Genomic DNA, 19839 nt, shown 5'->3' with positions numbered 1-19839 from the left:
ATGGCCATTCATACGAGTCAACAACACCCAGTATCGGGTTATCACTTACAGAAGCTAGTAAACGTGATGAACACAGGAGAAGGAGAGAATCAGCACGGTGACACAACGCGCGGGACACACTGCTAAAATGAGTGAACCCAAACTCAGATTGTTCTTAGGGATTTTCTGGTAATATGGGATCCATGGTCTCTGGCGTCTCGTTATAGGAAAATACCACTGAACAATTTCCGAAATGACAATTAAGAAAATGTTCCGGGCTGTTATGCAGTGGTTGAATGGATTTCACATTCAAATCCAACTTTCGTCCCAAGTAGCTCGTCCATCTGTTGGGAGCCACGGTGTGACTCTGACACTGAAAGAAGTTCGATCCCCCTTGAAAATTTCCTGGGCAGATTGGGACGAAACGCTGCATTTAAATATGAAATCCATTCAGCCACGGCATAACAGCCCGGAATTCTTTATTAACTGTGACATCTCCGGCCGTGAAAGTTTACATTTTACAACCTCCAAAATTTTGTCGGTGTGTTTCGGTTTCACCCATTATATCGCGCGTTTGCATTTGTGATGCTATCGTGCCCAGTAGTCAGGGTTCTCGTATTCAGAATGGTTGTGGCCAGGAGCAGTGTTCCGTATCGGCCCTCGCATTGCCGCCCGAGTACTTACAACTGACACACAGTTATTGTAAATGAGTTAGCTCACAGATGGCGTTCGATACTTTCTGTCATGTGTGCGACGTGATTGAAATACTGTGAACGTGGGGGCTAGAAAATTATTTGAAATTTTTCATCATACACCTGCTACTAAAACCATCCCGTATAGACTTGTGCCATTGACAATAGTCGTGCAGTGATGATGATGTTTTATTTGTGGGGCGCTCAACTGTGAGGTCATCAACGCCCGTACGAGGTCCCAATTTTTACACAGTCCATTTCCTTTTCACAGTCCAATCTAGTCGCTCTCACAAATGATGATGATGATGACGATGAAATGATGAGGACAACACAAACACTCAGTCCCTGGGCAGAGAAAATCCCCAACCCGGCCGGGAATCGAACCCGGGACCCCGTGATCCAGAGACAGCAACGCTAGCCCCTAGACCATGAGCTGCGGACATAGTCGCGCAGTGGAAACCGTATCAGGACTGGTGGGAAATAGATTAGTCATTGAAGGTTGCAAATGATGATTAATAATACTGTCGTATTACCCATCTTCATACCTGGAACAGACTCACTAAATAATTGAGGGCGTAGGATGCAAGTGTTACTCTAAGATGAAGAGATTGGCACAGGAGAGGAATTCTTGGCGGGCCGCATCAAGCCACCCAGAATACTGACGACCCCCCCCCCCCCCCTTCACATATTACATATTTCGTGTTGCCTTCTGTAATAACCAGGGAGGCTCTGCTGAACATCATATACAGCTTATGAGACATGAGGGTCCCCCGGCGTATACAGTGTTCAAATCACTTACGAGACGGCTGCCAGGCGAGGTCGTCGATAACCGCCGATATTTCGACAGCAGCTCACCCTGCCGTTCGTGTCCTGCCGAAATATCGACGGTTGTCGATGACCTCATCCGGCTGCAGTCCCTTAAGTGATTTGAACATCTGCAGCGTAATCTCACCGTCACAACGAGAGTGTATCCTTAAATGCAAGAGTCGAGCAACCGTTCTCTTGAGGACGAAGTATACTGGCAAGACAATAGTCATGGTATAACAGTAAACTTGTTGCTTTTGACCAGGCAATTCGTTCGCATTTTTCTGTTTTTCAATTGCGGCATCCACATGCTCAGTGTTAAAGAATAAGTGATAGCCTCTCTATTGAACTGCTGATAAAAGGTATAAAGAGAAATGTGCTCCAAAGCAGTTGTTCCTTCTCCAGCATTGTGCTCCTATGTCAACTGCGCCACAGATCGTCACCAACTCTGTTTTACAGGGTGTATTGGCTTCGAGGTTCACATTTTGGCATTTGTCAGGTACGCCACAATTTTGCAGTTGCTTATACCAGCTGTTTTCCTGCAATCTCTGTACATTTACTCACCCAAATACATTGTTTTTATCCAAGGAATGATAAAACATCTGTCGCAACACTTTACGCATCGGCTCACTCTCCCTTCCCTCTTTGCCACCCACTCTCTCACAGTTTGTTGTGAAGGTATCAAATATCCACGTACGATTCACGAGATCATACTTATCACATGCAGTGCACGCTGGTTTGGTGTAGAATTCTACTGATAAATTGCACTAAATAACGCAATAATTAATTGAAACTTCCTGGCAGATTTAAACTGCGTGCCGGATAGGTACTCGAACTCGGGACGTTTCTCTTTCGCACGCACTTGCTCTACCGACTGAGCTATCCAGCCGCAGCTCACGACGCGCCCTCACAGCCTTACATCTGCCAGTTTCTCTCCCTTGCCTCCCAAAAATTGTGAGAGTGGTTCGTGTGTCGTGAGTGGGTAGCTCAGCGGGTAGAGCAATCGCAGCTCGAGTCCCTATCCGGCAAGCAGTTTTAATCTGCCAGGAAGTTTCAAAACAGTAAACACTCCACTGCAAAGTGAAAATTTATTCTGGGAATGAGTCGTACGCTAGATTCTTATTCGTATTAGTTTGACACATTTCCATTCGAAAAGTATGAGTTTTGCACGTTTATCTCCTCAGTGTACATCAATTAAGAACGTACATGAAGCGTGTTTGAATTGTTATCGAAGACAAAAGGAAGGAGAAAACGAAATCTGGATGCCTGTACATAATATCAAGTTAGTTACTCTGCTCAAGGTCTCGCTCCACGAAATGATATCTGCTAACAATGGCATACTTCCTCATCCCACAAGATGGTGCACAGACGTTTGTGATTAATTCAGGACTTGGCAGGTAGACAATTTGTTGATCAGACACTGCACTGCACTACATCTATTTCCGTTACCAGTGAAATAATGACGATGAGGATTTCTTTTAGCAGTAGGATTCGAACCGCCACCGCACTAGCTTCGGTTAGGAACGTCTATTGTGGAGTCTGGCTTCGATTTACATATTTATGTACACCTGAAGTTTGCAGTAACGAAAATTAATGAACCCGAAGCTTATTAGACAATCACAGACAGCCGGCCGAAGTGGCCGTGCGGTTAAAGGCGCTGCACTCTGGAACCGCAAGACCGCTACGGTCGCAGGTTCGAATCCTGCCTCGGGCATGGATGTTTGTGATGTCCTTAGGTTAGTTAGGTTTAACTAGTTCTAAGTTCTAGGGGACTAATGACCTCAGCAGTTGAGTCCCATAGTGCTCAGAGCCATTTGAACCATTTGCACAATCACAGACAGATCCAGTAGCAATTACGTACCTCATTTTTGAGTGTATTTTCGTATATTCCTAATAGGTTCCTATTTGGCCATCTGGACAAAGGGAATTTCAATTGCTAGACAGTTTTCATTGATGACAGCATGTGGTCTCCCTTCATTGCTAGCAATTCTCACTAGCGTTGGATCACAATGTAAATGACGAAACAAGTACTTGGTTAAGACAATGAGTTATGCTCGCAGTAAATCTTTTCTATCTCATCGAGGGTCCTCCGATGTTACAGAAGGTGAGGAATACAAATGTGACACATGTTATGCAGGCATTAAATTCTGTTATTATTGCGTACTCCACCTCTGCGTTAGTGGAAATGAAGACATACACAACTGGGAACTGTAAATCATCATAAAGCACACAACGAAGCAGTTAGTGGCGTTGTGTTGTTATTTGTCATTTTCCATACTTGTACAGTAACTGCAAGCAGATATCTTTGATGATAAATCCTGGTATCACATCAACAAAATGGTTTAAACGGCTCTGAGCACTATGGGACTTAACATCCGAGGTCATCAGTCCCCTAGAACTTAGAACTGTTAGTAGTAGTTTATCCTGTAGTGAAGTAGAAGTGGATAGTTCCTGTGAATTATTATGGGTGGAGGTTACACTAAACAACCGAACTAGGTTAATAATTGGCTGCTTTTACCGACCTCCCGACTCAGCAGCATTAGTGGCAGAAAACTGAGAGAAAATTTGGAATACATTTCACATAAATTTTCTCAGCATGTTATAGTCTTAGGTGGAGATTTCAATTTACCAGATATAGACTGGGACACTCAGATGTTTAGGACGGGTGGTAGGGACAGACCATCGAGTGACATTATACTGAGTGCACTATCCGAAAATTACCTCGAGCAATTAAACAGAGAACCGACTCGTGGAGATAACATCTTGGACCTACTGATAACAAACAGACCCGAACTTTTCGACTCTGTATGTACAGAACAGGGAATCAGTGATCATAAGGCCGTTGCAGCATCCCTGAATATGGAAGTTAATAGGAATATAAAAAAGGGAGGAAGGTTTATCTGTTTAGCAAGAGTAATAGAAGGCAGATTTCAGACTACCTAACAGATCAAAACGAAAATTTCTGTTCCGACACTGACAATGTTGAGTGTTTATGGAAAAAGTTCAAGGCAATCGTAAAATGCGTTTTAGACAGGTACGTGCCGAGTAAAACTGTGAGGGACGGGAAAAACCCACCGTGGTACAACAACAAAGTTAGGAAACTACTGCGAAAGCAAAGAGAGCTTCACTCCAAGTTTAAACGCAGCCAAAACCTCTCAGACAAACAGAAGCTAAACGATGTCAAAGTTAGCGTAAGGAGGGCTATGCGTGAAGCGTTCATTGAATTCGAAAGTGAAATTCTATGTACCGACTTGACAGAAAATCCTAGGAAGTTCTGGTCTTACGTTAAATCAGTAAGTGGCTCGAAACAGCATATCCAGACACTACGGGATGATGACGGCATTGAAACAGAGGATGACACGCGTAAAGCTGAAATACTAAACACCTTTTTCCAAAGCTGTTTCACAGAGGAAGACCGCACTGCAGTTCCTTCTCTAAATCCTCGCACAAACGAAAAAATGGCTGACATCGAAATAAGTGTCCAAGGAATAGAAAAGCAACTGGAATCACTCAATAGAGAAAAGTCCACTGCACCTGACGGGATACCAATTCGATTCTACACAGAGTACGCGAAAGAACTTGCCCCCCTTCTAACAGCCGTGTACCGCAAGTCTCTAGAGGAACGGAGGGTTCCAAATGATTGGAAAAGAGCACAGATAGTCCCAGTCTTCTAGAAGGGTCGTCGAGCAGATGTGCAAAACTATAGACCTATATCTCTTACGTCGATCTCTTGTAGAATTTTAGAACATGTTTTTTGCTCGCGTATCATGTCATTTCTGGAAACCCAGAATCTACTATGTAGGAATCAACATGGATTCCGGAAACAGCGATCGTGTGAGACCCAACTCGCCTTATTTGTTCATGAGACCCAGAAAATATTAGATACAGGCTCCCAGGTAGATGCTATTTTTCTTGACTTCCGGAAGGCGTTCGATACAATTCCGCACTGTCGCCTGATAAACAAAGTAAGAGCCTACGGAATATCAGACCAGCTGTGTGGCTGGATTGAAGAGTTTTTAGCAAACAGAACACAGCATGTTGTTATCAATGGAGAGACGTCTACAGACGTTAAAGTAACCTCTGGCGTGCCACAGGGGAGTGTTATGGGACCATTGCTTTTCACAATATATATAAATGACTTAGTAGATAGTGTCGGAAGTTCCATGCGGCTTTTCGCGGATGATGCTGTAGTATACAGAGAAGTTGCAGCATTAGAAAATTGTAGCGAAATGCAGGAAGATCTGCAGCGGATAGGCACTTGGTGCAGGGAGTGGCAACTGACCCTTAACATAGACAAATGTAATGTATTGCGAATACATAGAAAGAAGGATCCTTTATTGTATGATTATATGATAGCGGAACAAACACTGGTAGCAGTTACTTCTGTAAAATATCTGGGAGTATGCGTGCGGAACGATTTGAAGTGGAATGATCATATAAAATTAATTGTTGGTAAGGCGGGTACCAGGTAGAGATTCATTGGGAGAGTGCTTAGAAAATGTAGTCCATCAACAAAGGAGGTGGCTTACAAAACACTCGTTCGACCTATACTTGAGTATTGCTCATCAGTGTGGGATCCGTACCAGATCGGTCTGACGGAGGAGATAGAGAAGATCCAAAGAAGAGCGGCGCGTTTCGTCACAGGGTTATTTGGTAACCGTGATAACGTTACGGAGATGTTTAATAAACTCAAGTGGCAGACTCTGCAAGAGAGGCGCTCTGCATCGCGGTGTAGCTTGCTCGCCAGGTTTCGAGAGGGTGCGTTTCTGGATGAGGTATCGAATATATTGCTTCCCCCTACTTATACCTCCCGAGGAGATCACGAATGTAAAATTAGAGAGATTAGAGCGCGCACGGAGGCTTTCAGACAGTCGTTCTTCCCGCGAACCATACGCGACTGGAACAGGAAAGGGAGGTAATGACAGTGGCACGTAAAGTGCCCTCCGCCACACACCGTTGGGTGGCTTGCGGAGTATCAGTGTAGATGTAGATGTTGTACCTAAACCTAACTAATCTAAGGACATCACATACATCCATGCCTGAGGCAGTATTCGAACCTGCGACCGTAGCGGTCGCGCGGTTCCAGACTGTAGCGCCTAGAACCGTTCGGCCACTTCGGCCGGCTCACATAAACAATTCTGATTAATTCCATTATATCTTCGTTTGTTTCATCTCCATTGATTCAATTCATCTCGTTTCAGTGAATTTCTTTAAATGAATTTTGATATACGGGGTGTACATAAAGTCCGGGAACACTTCCAATTATTTATTGCACAAGAACTAAACATTGTACAGATGTCATACATATTGCGTTTTGAAGATAAACTCTGAAAGTTTTTTTTAAAAACATTCGATATGCGAACCATGAGTGACCCGGCAGATGTCAATACGGTAATCGAATTCTTGCCATAACCGTCACAGCATGGCATTGTCAACTGTGACAGTCCTTACCCCTATTTTCTCCCGGAGCTCTGTTACATCACGTGGTAGATGCTACATCACGTGGTTGAGGCGGTCATACAGCAGATCTTTAATGTGTCGCCCGGTCTAAGTGGCCGTGCGGTTCTAGGCGCTGCAGTCTGGAACCGCGAGACCGCTACGGTCGCAGATTCGAATCCTACCTCGGGCTTGGATGTGTGTGATGTCCTTAGGTTAGTTACGTTTAACTGGTTCTAAGTTCTAGGGGACTAATGACCTCAGAAGTTGAGTCCCATAGTGCTCAGAGCCATTTGAACCATTTTTAATGTGTCCCCACTGGAAAAAGTCACACGGAGTGAGATCTGGTGACCGGGGAGGCCATTTTTAACTCCAACGCACAGAAAGCTCTCTCCGCTCGTGAACTCGCCATGTTTGCTCCTGGTGTTGACTATCGGCAAATTTCCAAACTGCGCTGTGGCGGTATACATGAAAAAAAACTTTCAGAGTTTCTCCTTAAAATGAGATATGTATGATATCTATACAATTTTTAGTTCTTGTGCAATAAATAATTGAAAGTGTTGTCGGGATTATATGTACACCTTGTATTAAGTGATTAGGAATGATTGCGCGTATAAGTAATCGAAAATCAGTTCACTGTGGTGAGGCACAAGTGTTTGTAAAGATTCAGTACCAAGAATGATGCAAGTGCCTAAAAAGATATTTATGCATTAGATTACGTTAGGGTTGTATAACTTTTTATGACCTCTGAATCTGAGAAATCAGTATGGCGTAAAGCCTCTCTCTTCGCCCTGCCTTCTTGCAACTCACCAAAGTGTCAAATGTGTTTCTGCAGTACTGAGGAAATTGCAGAGCAGTTGTATTCTAGACTCCTTGTGCCACATGAACCGGCACTGTACTGTTGAAATAAGACGTGAGAAGTACTTGAAGGAGAAGCGATAACAAAGGCTCTAATAAACACTCCCAGAGCTGTCGTTTGCGGCTCAGATCGCCCTCAATACGTACTGTAGCTAATGGTCATGAAAAACCCTTGGCGTTTTCATGCTCTCCAGCTCGACAGATAACGGTAGCGAATTATACGGCCGCTGATGATCACTATACAACAGATGACTGCTCTGTACGCCACTGGCAGCATTCACGCATCCCACCACTGGCCATTGTAGTTTGTGGAAAACAGAGCTCGATGCAGTGTCTTACGTCCCAGCAGTCGAGCCCCCAGTAGGTGGCGTCAGCCATCGATGTAATCAGGTGCACACCATTTCTTGTGCTCCAACGTCGAGCTGATCCTGTGTATTTAGATGGACGTCCTTTGATGTCATGTGGACAAGCTGGAGGTTATCCAGTACCGCAGCCGTCCAGCGTACTGTCTACTGCTGAGACGAATATGCACGAGGAGGATGTGGCAGTGAGTCAGATCTGCACTGTGACGTGCTCTAGACAAAAAGTACACTCCATTCTAAAACCATTTTAAGGAGAGTGCTTACTTCAATATGATGATGATGATTGAGAGACGTAAATATTCACTGGCTGAGTGAGTATGTAATATCATTTTAGTGATTGAAGCAAAATTTACGGAGATTTGGCAGTATGAGTCTTTTTCTCCTTCTAGTATAACGGAAGTTATTCCATGATGTCTTAATCTTAACAGATGTATCAGCCTGTCCCTTCTTCTTGTCAGTGTCTTCCTTATGTTCATTTCCTCGCCGATTCTGCGGAGAACCTCGTCATTCTTCCCCTTATCGATCCAACTAATTTTCGACATTGTTCTGTAGCACTACATCTAAAACGCTTCGATTCTCCTCTTGTCTGGATTTTCCACAGCCGATGTTTCACTACCACACAGTGCTGTGCTCCAAACGTACATTCTCTTTCTTCCTCAAATTTAGACCTAGGTTTGATACTAGGAAATCTCTCTTGGCCAGGAACGCCCTTTTTTCACTGCGAGTCTGCTTTTTATGTCCTCCTTGCTCCGTCCGTCATGGGAAATTCTTAATTCCATCTGCTTCGTGATCACCAGTCCTGATGTTCAATTTCTCGCTGTCCTCATGTCTGCTATTTCTCATTGCTTTCTTTTTCGTCGATTTTCTCTTAATCCATATCCTGCACTCAATAGACTGTCCATTCCACTCAGCAGGTCCTGTAATTCTTCTTCACTTTCAGTGAGGACAACAATGTCATCAGCGAATCTCATCATTAACATCGGTTGATTCTGAATTTTAATTCCGCTCTCGAACCTTCATTTTACTTCAGGCATTGCCCCTTCGATGTATACTGTACATTGAACAGTAACAGTGAAAGACTACACTCTCTTACATCTTTTTAATCCGAGCACTTCGTTCTTGTTCCCTCTTGGTTCTTGTACACATTGTATGTTACCCACTTTTCCTATAGGCGATCCCTATTTTTCTCAGAATTTCAAACATCTTGCACCATTTGACACTATCAAACTCTTTTCCCAAGCCGACAAATTCTATGAACGTATCTTGAATTTTCTTTAATCTTGCTTCCCTTGTCTATCGCAACGTCAGAACTCCCACTCTGGTGTCTTTGCCTCTCCTAAAGTCAAACTGATCATCATCTAACACATCTTCAATTTTCTTTTCCATTCTTCTGTGTATTTTTCTTGTCACCCACATGGATGCATGAGATGTTAAGCTAATTGTATGATAATTCCCACGCTCTTTGGCTCTTGCAATCTTCGGAATTGTGTTGATGATGTTTTTCCGAAAGTCTCATGGTATATTACCAGACTTATACATTCAACACACCAACGTGAAGAGTCGTTTTGTTGCCAGTTTCCCCAGTGATTTTAGAAATTCTGATGGAATGATATCTATCCCTTCTGCTTTATTCGATTGTGAGTCTTCCATAGCTCTTTGAAATTCTGATTTTAACACTGGAGCCACTACCTCTTTTACACTGACTCCTAGAGGACTTCTGTGTACTATTTCCACCTATCTGCTCTCTCCTCTGAACTTAACAGTAGAATTCCCATTGTACTCTTAAAGTTACCACCTTTCTTTGTAATTTCACCGAATGTTGTTTTGACCTTTCTATATGCTGAATCAGTCCTTCCGACGATCATTTCTTTTTCGATTCCTTCATGTTTTTCCTTTAGCCATTTCGCCTTAGTTTCCTTGCATTTCTTATTAACTTCTTTACTAAGTGACTTGTATTTCTGTATTCCAGAATTTCCCTGAACCTTTTTGTTCTTCCTTCTCTCACCGAGCAACTGAAGTATTTCTTACGTTACCCATGGTTTCTTCGCAGTTACCGTATGGTTTTCTTTCCAACTTCTGTGATTTTTAGAAATCCCCATTCCTCTTCAACTGAAATGCCTACTGAGATATTTCTTATCGCAGTATCTATACCCTCAGAGATCTTCAAGCGCATCTCTTCATTCTTTAGAACTTTCGTATCCCACATTTTTGCAGACTGATTCTTCATGACTAATTTCTTAAAGTTCACCCTACTCTTCATCACTCCATCATTTCTAGTTTCCCTATCACCTTCAGACTTCTGACATTCCATGGCCCGACTCGTAGAACATTATCATTTCGTTTGTTATTCAATATTTTTCTCATGGTCACCTCCCACTTGGCAGTTCCCCCCCCCCCCCCCCCCCCCCCCCCCCCCCCGGAGATCCAAATGGGGACTAGCCCGGAATCTTTTGTCAATGAAGAGATTGTGATGACACTATATCAGTTACAGGCCACATGTCTTATGGGAACACATTATGTGTCTTTAACGCAGAGGTTTCCGTTGCCTTCTGAATCCTCATGCCGTTGATAACTGCTGTTTGTTTAGACTTTATGGGCAGTTTCCCATCCCAAGGGCAAGAAAGTGCCCGTAACCTATGCTCGCTCCTCGACTCTCTTGACAAAGCAGTTGGCAGAATGAGGGTGACGTTTCATGCCGGAAGTCTTCGGGTGCCATTGCTGATTTTTTTTTTTTCTGAATTTAAGCAGTGGCAGTATTCCAGACCGAGAACGTTTTGATTAGTAATCAAAGACGCTACCCCTAGACCATGGCTGAGATTTATTTGTATGAAACTGCAACCACTCATGCCTGGATGCACTCGCCGAGTCGATTGGGAATAGTGTCATAAAGCTGTTGCATCATCTGCTGAGGAAAGTTGGGACACAACTGTCGTAGCCGGTCATTGATATCCTCGGTACTGGTAGTGCGATGGAGTTGATATCCGAGTTGATCAACACGTATTCCATCGTGGATGGGCCAGGTTGGGGATTTTCTCTGCCTGGGGACTGGGTGTTTGTGTTGTCCTCATCACTTTATCATCATTATCATTAATCGTTGGACTGTGTAAAAATTGGGACTTTGTATGAGCGCTGATGACAGCGCAGTTGAGCGCTACACAAACCAAACATCATCATCATCGTTGGGGATGGATCTTGCTGGCCATGGGAGTACCTTAACATCACGCACATCACGATGGAGCTGATATCCGAGGAGTCCAACACGTATTCCATCGGGAACGGATCCAAGGATCTTGCCGGTCATGGGAGTGCCTCAACATCACGCACGCTGTTGATAGAGGCACGTGCTTTGTGTGGGCGAACATTGCCCTGTTGAAAACTGATACCGTGATACTGTCACAAGAGAGGTAACACAAGAGGACGCAGGATGTCCGTGACGTGAAACTGTGCTGTCAGAATTCTGTAAATCACTACCAGCCGTGACACAAGGAGTAAAGGCACTATGCTTTTCCAGCACATATAAAGAATTGGAAGCGCCCCTATGGCCGCCATACTCGCCGACGATGGTCATACGCGGTCATACAGAACTGCGGTTCATTGCTGGACACTGTGCGACGCCATTCATCAGCAGTCCATGCTTCCTGGTCATGGGACTGCTCCAGACGCAGCCGTTTATGTTGTCGCGTTAATGGTTGGTTGGTTGTTTTGGGGAAGGAGACCAGACAGCGAGGTCATCGGTCTCATCGAATTAGGGAAGGACGGGGAAGGAAGTCGGCCGTGCCCTTTGAAAGCAACCATCCCTGCATGTGCCTGGAGCGATTTAAGTAAATCACGGAAAACCTAAATCAGGATGGCCGGACGCGGGATTGAACCGTCGTCCTCCCAAATGCAAGTCCAGTGTCTAACCACTGCGCCACCTCACTCGGTCGCGTTAATGGCAGCCTACGCATGGGATGGTAATCTCCTTATTCGCCTTATGCTAGTCTCTGGCCAACAGTGTGGGATACCACAGAATATTACAGGGAGTCCATTACTTGTTCACAGATGGCAGGCTCAAATGTGAATGGGTTTTCAATGTGTTTGGTGCACAATCCCCAAACAGTGATTCACCCATGTCATGATCAGACGCGGTCAGCTGGACTCTTTTGTATGCCGACCCTCATGTTCCCATGCTCCCCACCGTTGGATCACTGTTACATCCGAATGACTCCCACATCTGGATAACGCATGATTCGACCAGCCGGTCCAATGGAGATTCACAGTGAGGCCCCTTTCGAACTCTTTCACACGCTGGTAACACTGACTCCCCATCACCAGCACATGATGACGCGGCATCTCTGTGTCGTGTCGTTCATAGTAATCATTCACCAACTGAAGCTGTTCATGCCCCTTATATATCCTAGCAGACCTGGTAAGAACACAAAACACGAACAATACTGATGCACTCTCGTGGTCGTTCTACCTGTCACAAAGAATTGCAACTAATCATTTACATACCCGCCGATGGTGTGTATGTGTATGAAATTTCATTGACATCCGACTGTGACTCCTGTGTGCTTCACTTTTTTTTATCAGTAAGTATGTGTCTGAGACGATAATAAAACGTGTATAAAATACGGGTACTGTGTATGCAACTGATTCATCGAGTTTTTTCATCGTGATACATGTTTAATTTTACTCAAGTAAAACACCGCGAATAGAAGGGGTTCCTCCAAAAAAAAAATGTTCAAATGTGTGTGAAATCTTATGGGGACTTAACTGTTGAGGTCATCAGTCCCTAAGCTTACACACTACTTAACCTAAATTATCCTAAGGATAAACACACACACCCATGCCCGGGGGAGGACTCGAACCTCCGCCGGGACCAGCCACACAGTCCAGGACTGCAGCGCCTTAGACCGCTGGGCTAATCCTGCGCGGCGGGCTTCCTCCTCTGCTTTGGTATTTACAATGTGGCTGTGATGTCTACATGGATTTTTCACTACAGTTTTCTGTTTTGACCTTGGTACTGTTCGTGACAGGAAAAAAAATGGAGAGGCCTTTTTTGCAAACATTAGTGCTCTTCTGGTCATTTGTGAAAACTCTTCTGTCAATAGTCAGCGGAGTTGAATGAGAAGTGCCATTAAGATTAATAGGCGCCTACTGTACGATCCCGAATGATGCATTGATATTAATTCTGGAAATTTGCCTACTCAGCTTGGAAATCAGGGAAAGGTGCCCTTTATTGGGTAAAGAAAGGCAACCAAATGGAAGTTCGAAGGATACCTGTAACTCAGGCCAATACGGAAAAGATGATAGAAGACCTCATATTACAACTATGGCAAAATGAATTGGACACTTCGAGCATAGGCAGAAGAACATAAGAATTTCTCCCTGATATCATTTATTTTTTTGGCTTTCTGGACTTCCTCAGACAGCCATCTCAGCAGTGAAACGTCAATTATGACGATATGAACTTAATGACAACACAACTCCCAGTCCTCGAGCGAAGAAAATCATCATCCCTGGCGGGAATCGAATCCTGTCCTCTTCGGTGACCATTTCGCTGCCCTGACCGTGCAGCTACCTGGACAGCCTATATTCGTCTTAATAAATGAACATGAACAGAACAGAATATGTAGCTCCAAAAGAAGTGTTACTAGTAGGGTAATTAGTTAAGGGGGGTTTCTAGTAATTTAGTGGTGGTAAAAAGTAGCTGTAGCATTAGCATTTTTGTAGAATTGGAATTTTTATTTTTTGTAATATTTATAATTACCAGAAATGAATAATTAATGTACGCACTATCTCATCAAAAGTATCGGAACACTCTTACGTAACGCGGAATAGACTGTTGGATGGCATGAGATGCTGACCAGCCAGCATAAAAGGAGGCGGGGAGTATTGCCTCGACAGTGAAGAAGTAGTAACAGCGACATGGATTGGAGACGATCATTATACCAGGATGACACTGCACCATGTCATGAAGCGGCATCTGTGATGCAATGGTTTGTGGACAGTAACATTCCTGAAATGAACTAGCTCCCCAGAGTATCGACTTGAAACCAGTGGAACACCTTTGGAATGAGATAGAAACCCGAGTTCGCACCAGACCCTCTTAAAGAAGAAACGGCCGCCATGCCTCGACAGCCATTCAGACACACCGTTGAAAGTGCCCACAGCGGAGTTCAAGCCGACATAAGACCCAAATGTGGACACATCGCACATTAATGTCCACTAATATGTGTCTGGATGCTTTTGGTCAGATAGTGTGAATTTTTTACAATCCACAAAAATGTCAGTGTACTGCCTGTGTAGGTTTCCAGATAATAGACTGCAGCTATGAAGCTTAAATAAAGAAACGTCGAGATAAAGGAGCATAGTTGGATTCGGAGGCTGCTATGTTCAATTCGTGCTGAATTTTTATGAGCGTATCAGCCTGCGTAATATCTTTTGCCTGCAAAATAAGGAAATAACTGCTCATCTACTTGTCTACTTTCCACTTCTCCCCACTCCATTCGTGCTCTATCGGTAACTGTGCTTCTTTATTGAGCATTCGAATGAAAACCGTTTGATCATTTTTTCAATAGTGTTAGTATTAAGCATCACTGTAGTTGCAGCAGAACCTTCAATTATTTCCAGGTAGACCTGAAAATAATTTTATGCCTGTTCTTTCTTTTTCAGAATGAGCATCACTGATAAATATTCTCTGTACCATTCAGAAGAGGCAAAATACACCTTAAGGTAAGACATTTGTCTTTTATCGTAGCAGTAAGGAATTGGACATACTGGTTGTTTCTGATATTGTGGTTCAAACTTTCGCGGATATCGAGATGGGGAAATCTAACATTTTGAAATGGAAAATTCTCATCCGAAATCGGCTGAACTGAACATTACAAGCCAAAACAGGGAAATTTATAGTTGGCTGCAAGTAGAAACATTTTGTGATAATTTTACTCGTATTTAGTTGCGCAACGAACTTCGTTAACAACAGTTTTTGAAAGTGGTGTCCCCCAGCCTTTATTGGGCTGGGGATATTCTTCAGTATCAGATACGAGACTTGTCTCATGACCTTACAAATCGAAATTAATTGGCATCAAGTCAGGTGGACAAGCTGTTCGCAAAGAAGACCAATTCTTCGCATGTATCTTTCAGAGAAAGCGTGATGCACGCGTTCGCGAACAAACTGAGGAGGGGCACCAACAGGTTGGAACCACGTACATGTTGATCAAGTAGAATGTCTTCCAATAACATGGTGAGCATGATACTCAGAAGCGAAGGGTACTATGGTGCAGTTAAGTGGGGAGCAAACAGACACGTGCCTATTAAGTAATAATGAACTTTACCACCCAAACGTTCGCTGAAAATCTTCCGTGAGACGTTTTACAGCTGTTTTTTCCTGTCGGAAAGATCACAGTTCGTAGTAACAGACGGAAAGTCATCGAGTAAAATAGAATTAGTATCCGGTGTTCCCCAAGGAAGTGTTACAGGCCCTCTATTGTTCCTGATCTACATTAAAGACACAGGAGACAACGTGAGTAGCCCTCTTAGATTATTTGCAGATGATGCTGTCATTTACCGTCTTCTAAAGTCTTCAGGTGACCAAAATGAATTGCAATATGATTTAGATAAGATATCTGTGTGGTGCGAAAAGTGGCAGTTGATCCCGAATAAAGAAAAGTGCCAAGTTCAGAAATCCGCTAAATTTCGATTACGCGGTAAGTCACACTAATCTGAAGGCTGTAAATTCAACTAAATACTTAGGGATTACAACTACAAATAACCTAAGATGGAACGATCACATAGATAATGTTGTAGGTAGAGCCAAACAAAGACTGCGATTCATTGGCAGAACACTTAGAAGGTTCAATAGATCTACTAAAGAGACTGCTTACACTACACTTGTCCGCCCTATTCTGGAGTATTGCTGGGCGGTGTGGGATCCGTATCAGGTGGGACTGACGGATGATATTGAAAAAGTTCAAAGAAGGGCGACTCGTTTTGTATTATAGCGAAATAGGGGAGATAGTGCCACAGACAAGACACGTGAATTGGAGTGGCAATCATTAAAACAAAGGTGTTTTTCGTTGCGACGAGATCTTCTCATGAAATTTCAATCACTAACTTTCTCCGCCGATTGCGAAAACATTCTGTTGGCATCCACCTACGTAGGAAGAAATGATCATCACGATAAAATAAGAGAAATCAGGGCTCGCACGGAAAAAAATTAAGTGCTCGTATTTCCCACGCGCCGTTCGAGAGTGCGAGAGTGGAACGGTAGAGAGATAGCTTGAAGGTGGTTCTTTGAACCCTCTGCCAGGCACTTAATTCTGAATAGCAGAGTAATCACGTAGACGTAGACGTAGCATGGGGCTTCTGAATGGCATACACCGACTTTTGCGATTATTGAGCATCTAGTTTTTGGAGAAACAGTCCTTGGCTGAGAAAAGTTGATGATACATAGGGAGCATACAGCGCCGCTGCTCGACACTACGCGAGGGCTGAAGTCAGCAGAAGTTAGGGCTTGCTCTTCCCGTAAATTGCAGGAGTGCAACTGCTATTACTGATTGCAATCACTTCAGTTGCTGTGTGTTGGTAGAATCCTCACTTCTCATGATGTATGCCCATTTGTTCTTCACTTTTGTCTGTCCTAAAATCTTCAATTATAACCGCTTGGCCTGCTCTTGTAAATAATTTATTTAACGACCGGTTTCGTAGCCAGAAGCCTCATAATCAGGTTAAATATTCTTAAATTACTAAAAGCATTTTCTACAATTGTGGCGAACTATAGTTTCAGTCATTAGTTACAGTCAATAGTGAGAAACAGAGCAAATTACTTATGTGATGGATCACGAGATTAAAGTAGCAAGACGGACGAGGCCGAACATTCTTTCTCTATGAATAAATGACGCAATTAGCGAATCGTCAGGCAAGCGGAAAGTATGTGTCCACGTTTCCTCAGAGTGCCTAAACTTCTAACATAAAAAAATAAAAAAAAAGAACCATCGTTCTTTACAGTGAATAGGTCACTATGTTGAAAAATAGTGTCATGTACAGGAAATGGACAAAAATATGGAAACACAAAAACAGGAAACACATTACGTTACCTAATAATAATAATAGACCGTGGGCATTCAAAACAGCCTCCAACTGTCTCGAGATCTATAAACATAGGGTCCTGTACTGTTTCCAATTGAATCTTCCAGCATTCCTCCTGCAAAATAGTGGCTAGTTCAGATAACGATGATGGTGGTGCATAGAGACCACGATCCCTTCACTCGAAAGTAGATCACAATGGCTCTATAATACTGATATCTAGTCCCTGTGGTCGCCAGCACAGATGCGACAATTGATGCTCGGGTTCACAAAACCAGTCTTGGACGATGCGAGCTGTGCGAACAGGGCCCTTTCGTCTTGGAACAAGGATCACCACTGTAGAACAAACACTGTGCCGTGGGATGTACCTGGCCAGCCAAAACGACCACTTTATCCTTGGCAGTAATGCAACCTTGCAGAATAATCATTGGGCCCATGGAATACCACTAGATTGCTCCCCATATCGTCACCGAAGCCCGGCCATGTACCACTCTCGGGACGTAAACTCGGTCAGAAGCTGGAAACAGACTGAAACAAGACTTATTCGACCAGACGGCTGTCTTCCATGCTCCATAGGTTTTTTTTGCTTCGGTACGGGTATTTGTATACTGATGAGTGGTTTTGGAATTGCAGCTCGCCCTGCGTGTCCCTGCTTTGGAACTCCCTTCGTGTTGTTTTGGTGAAGACAAATTTCGCGAATCCGACATTAAGTTCTGCAGTTACTTTTACAGCTGCTGTCTTCTTACCTTTCATCTCAGACCTCTTCAGTGACCGTCTATCACGATAACTCAACGCACATATTCGTCTGCCTTGCGACTTAGCCGATGACGTTTTTCCGCTATCCCTTTGTATGGTAACAATCTTCGATACTGTGCCTCTTGAAACACCCTCCACACGAGCACCAACAATTTACTCACGTACGAACTGACTTAGTTCCAACATAATGCACTGACAACTACACAGAGCACTATTCCGACCATGACTGACATTTACAATATATTGAGGACATTGCACATGTGTCTTTTTTGGTGAAATACAATACCGCAATCTACAGGCTTGGCTAGCATTTATGTTCAAGCATGCATTTCTCGTAGTGTTACTATATTTTTATCCAACCCCTGTATCTGTCACTCTGAAGTGTATTGTAGCATTCAGTAAAAGACACTTGCAATGCCGTAATAATGTGTAACTTACTTCTTGTATTCCTCTCGTACATTCTTTCTGGTCCTACAGTTTATTCAGACTGGGTGCATTGGCTGAATTACCTTCTCACCCAGTGGCCGCTATAGCAGGCAGGTGCGCTGAACAGAGGCTAGCCAATCTCTAGACGGATCGCGCTGTCCGGCAACCTTGTCGGTGAGAAACGCAGGGAGGGTCCGGTGAGTGGGAGTGCGGCGGTTAGCGGCTAGCGGCCAGCTATAGTATGTGGTCCAAGGCTAGACCGGCCGCATTACCGCAGTCGCTGTACGCGAGATTTATATACGCTGGAAGTCGTTGCCCAACCTGTCCAGACAATATTAACAACGCTTCAGGGCTCTTCTCGGGATATGGCGGCACCTGCACGTGATACCGTTGCGAAACGCAGAAGTGCTGGACGAAGCATTGATCGGCGAAGTAACCCGCGGCTGACGTAAATAGCGGGTATACTCAGGTGATTCGTGTGAAAAGATAACCGACGTGATTATGGTCTCAAACAGACTTTGAATGCGGAATGGTAGTTGGAGCTAGACACGTGAGACATTCCATTTCAGAAAGCGTTAGGGAATTCAATATTCGGAGATGCACGGTGTCAAGACTATGCTGAGAAAACCACATTTCAGACATTACCTCTCATCACGGAAAACGCAGTGGCCGACGGCCCTCACTTAACAACCGACAGCAGCGGCATTTACATAGAGTTGTCAGTGCTAACAGACGAGCAACGCTGCGTGAAATAACCGCAGAAACCAATGTGGGACCTACGACGAACGTATCCGTTAGGACAGTGGGACGAAATTTGGCGTTCATGGGTTACAGCAGCAGGCGACGTAGGCGAGAGCCTTCGCTAACAGCTCGATATCGCCTGCATCTCCTGTCCTGGGCTTTTGACCATATCGGTTGGACCTTAGACGACTGAAAACCATGCCCTGGCCAGATGAGTCACGCTTTCAGTTGATAAGAGATGCTGGTAGGGTTTGAGTGTGGCGCAGACTCCACGAATCCATGGACCCAAGTTCTCAACATGGGTCAGTGCAAGCTGGTGGTTACTCCATAATGGTGAGGGCGGTGTTTACATAGAATGGACTGGGTCCTCTGGTCCTACTGACCGGTCAATGGCTGGAAATTGCTATGTCCGGCTACTTGGAGACCGTTTGCACCCATTCATGGACTTCATGTTCCCAAAAGAGGATGCAATTTCATCGGGCCAAAACTTTTCGCGATTTGTTTGAAAAACGTTCTGGAGGGTTTGAGCGAATGATTTGACTACCCACAACGCCCGAAATGACTGCCATCGGACACTTATGGGACATACAAGAGCGATCAGTTCATGCACAAAATCCTACACTGGCAACTCTTTCGCAATTACGGGCGGCTATAAAGGCAGTATGGCTCAATATTTCTGCAGCAGGCTTCTAGCGACTTGTTGAGTCCATGCTACG

General features: G+C 44.1%; 1 protein-coding gene across 1 annotated transcript in view; it reads left to right on the top strand.

Moving 5' to 3' along the window:
- LOC126457141 (NADP-dependent malic enzyme-like) overlaps positions 1 to 19839 on the top strand; it is a 389633-nt gene that overhangs the window by 46376 nt on the left and 323418 nt on the right. The window contains exon 2 of the mRNA XM_050093209.1: positions 14789 to 14848. Coding sequence (XP_049949166.1) covers positions 14789 to 14848 — 60 coding nt within the window. The remainder of the gene's footprint in view (positions 1 to 14788; positions 14849 to 19839) is intronic.

This window comes from Schistocerca serialis, chromosome 2, assembly GCF_023864345.2.
Source record: "Schistocerca serialis cubense isolate TAMUIC-IGC-003099 chromosome 2, iqSchSeri2.2, whole genome shotgun sequence".
NCBI lineage: Eukaryota > Metazoa > Arthropoda > Insecta > Orthoptera > Acrididae > Schistocerca > Schistocerca serialis.
Note: the sequence above shows the minus strand (reverse complement) of the source record. Positions and strands in the feature narration are given on the sequence as shown.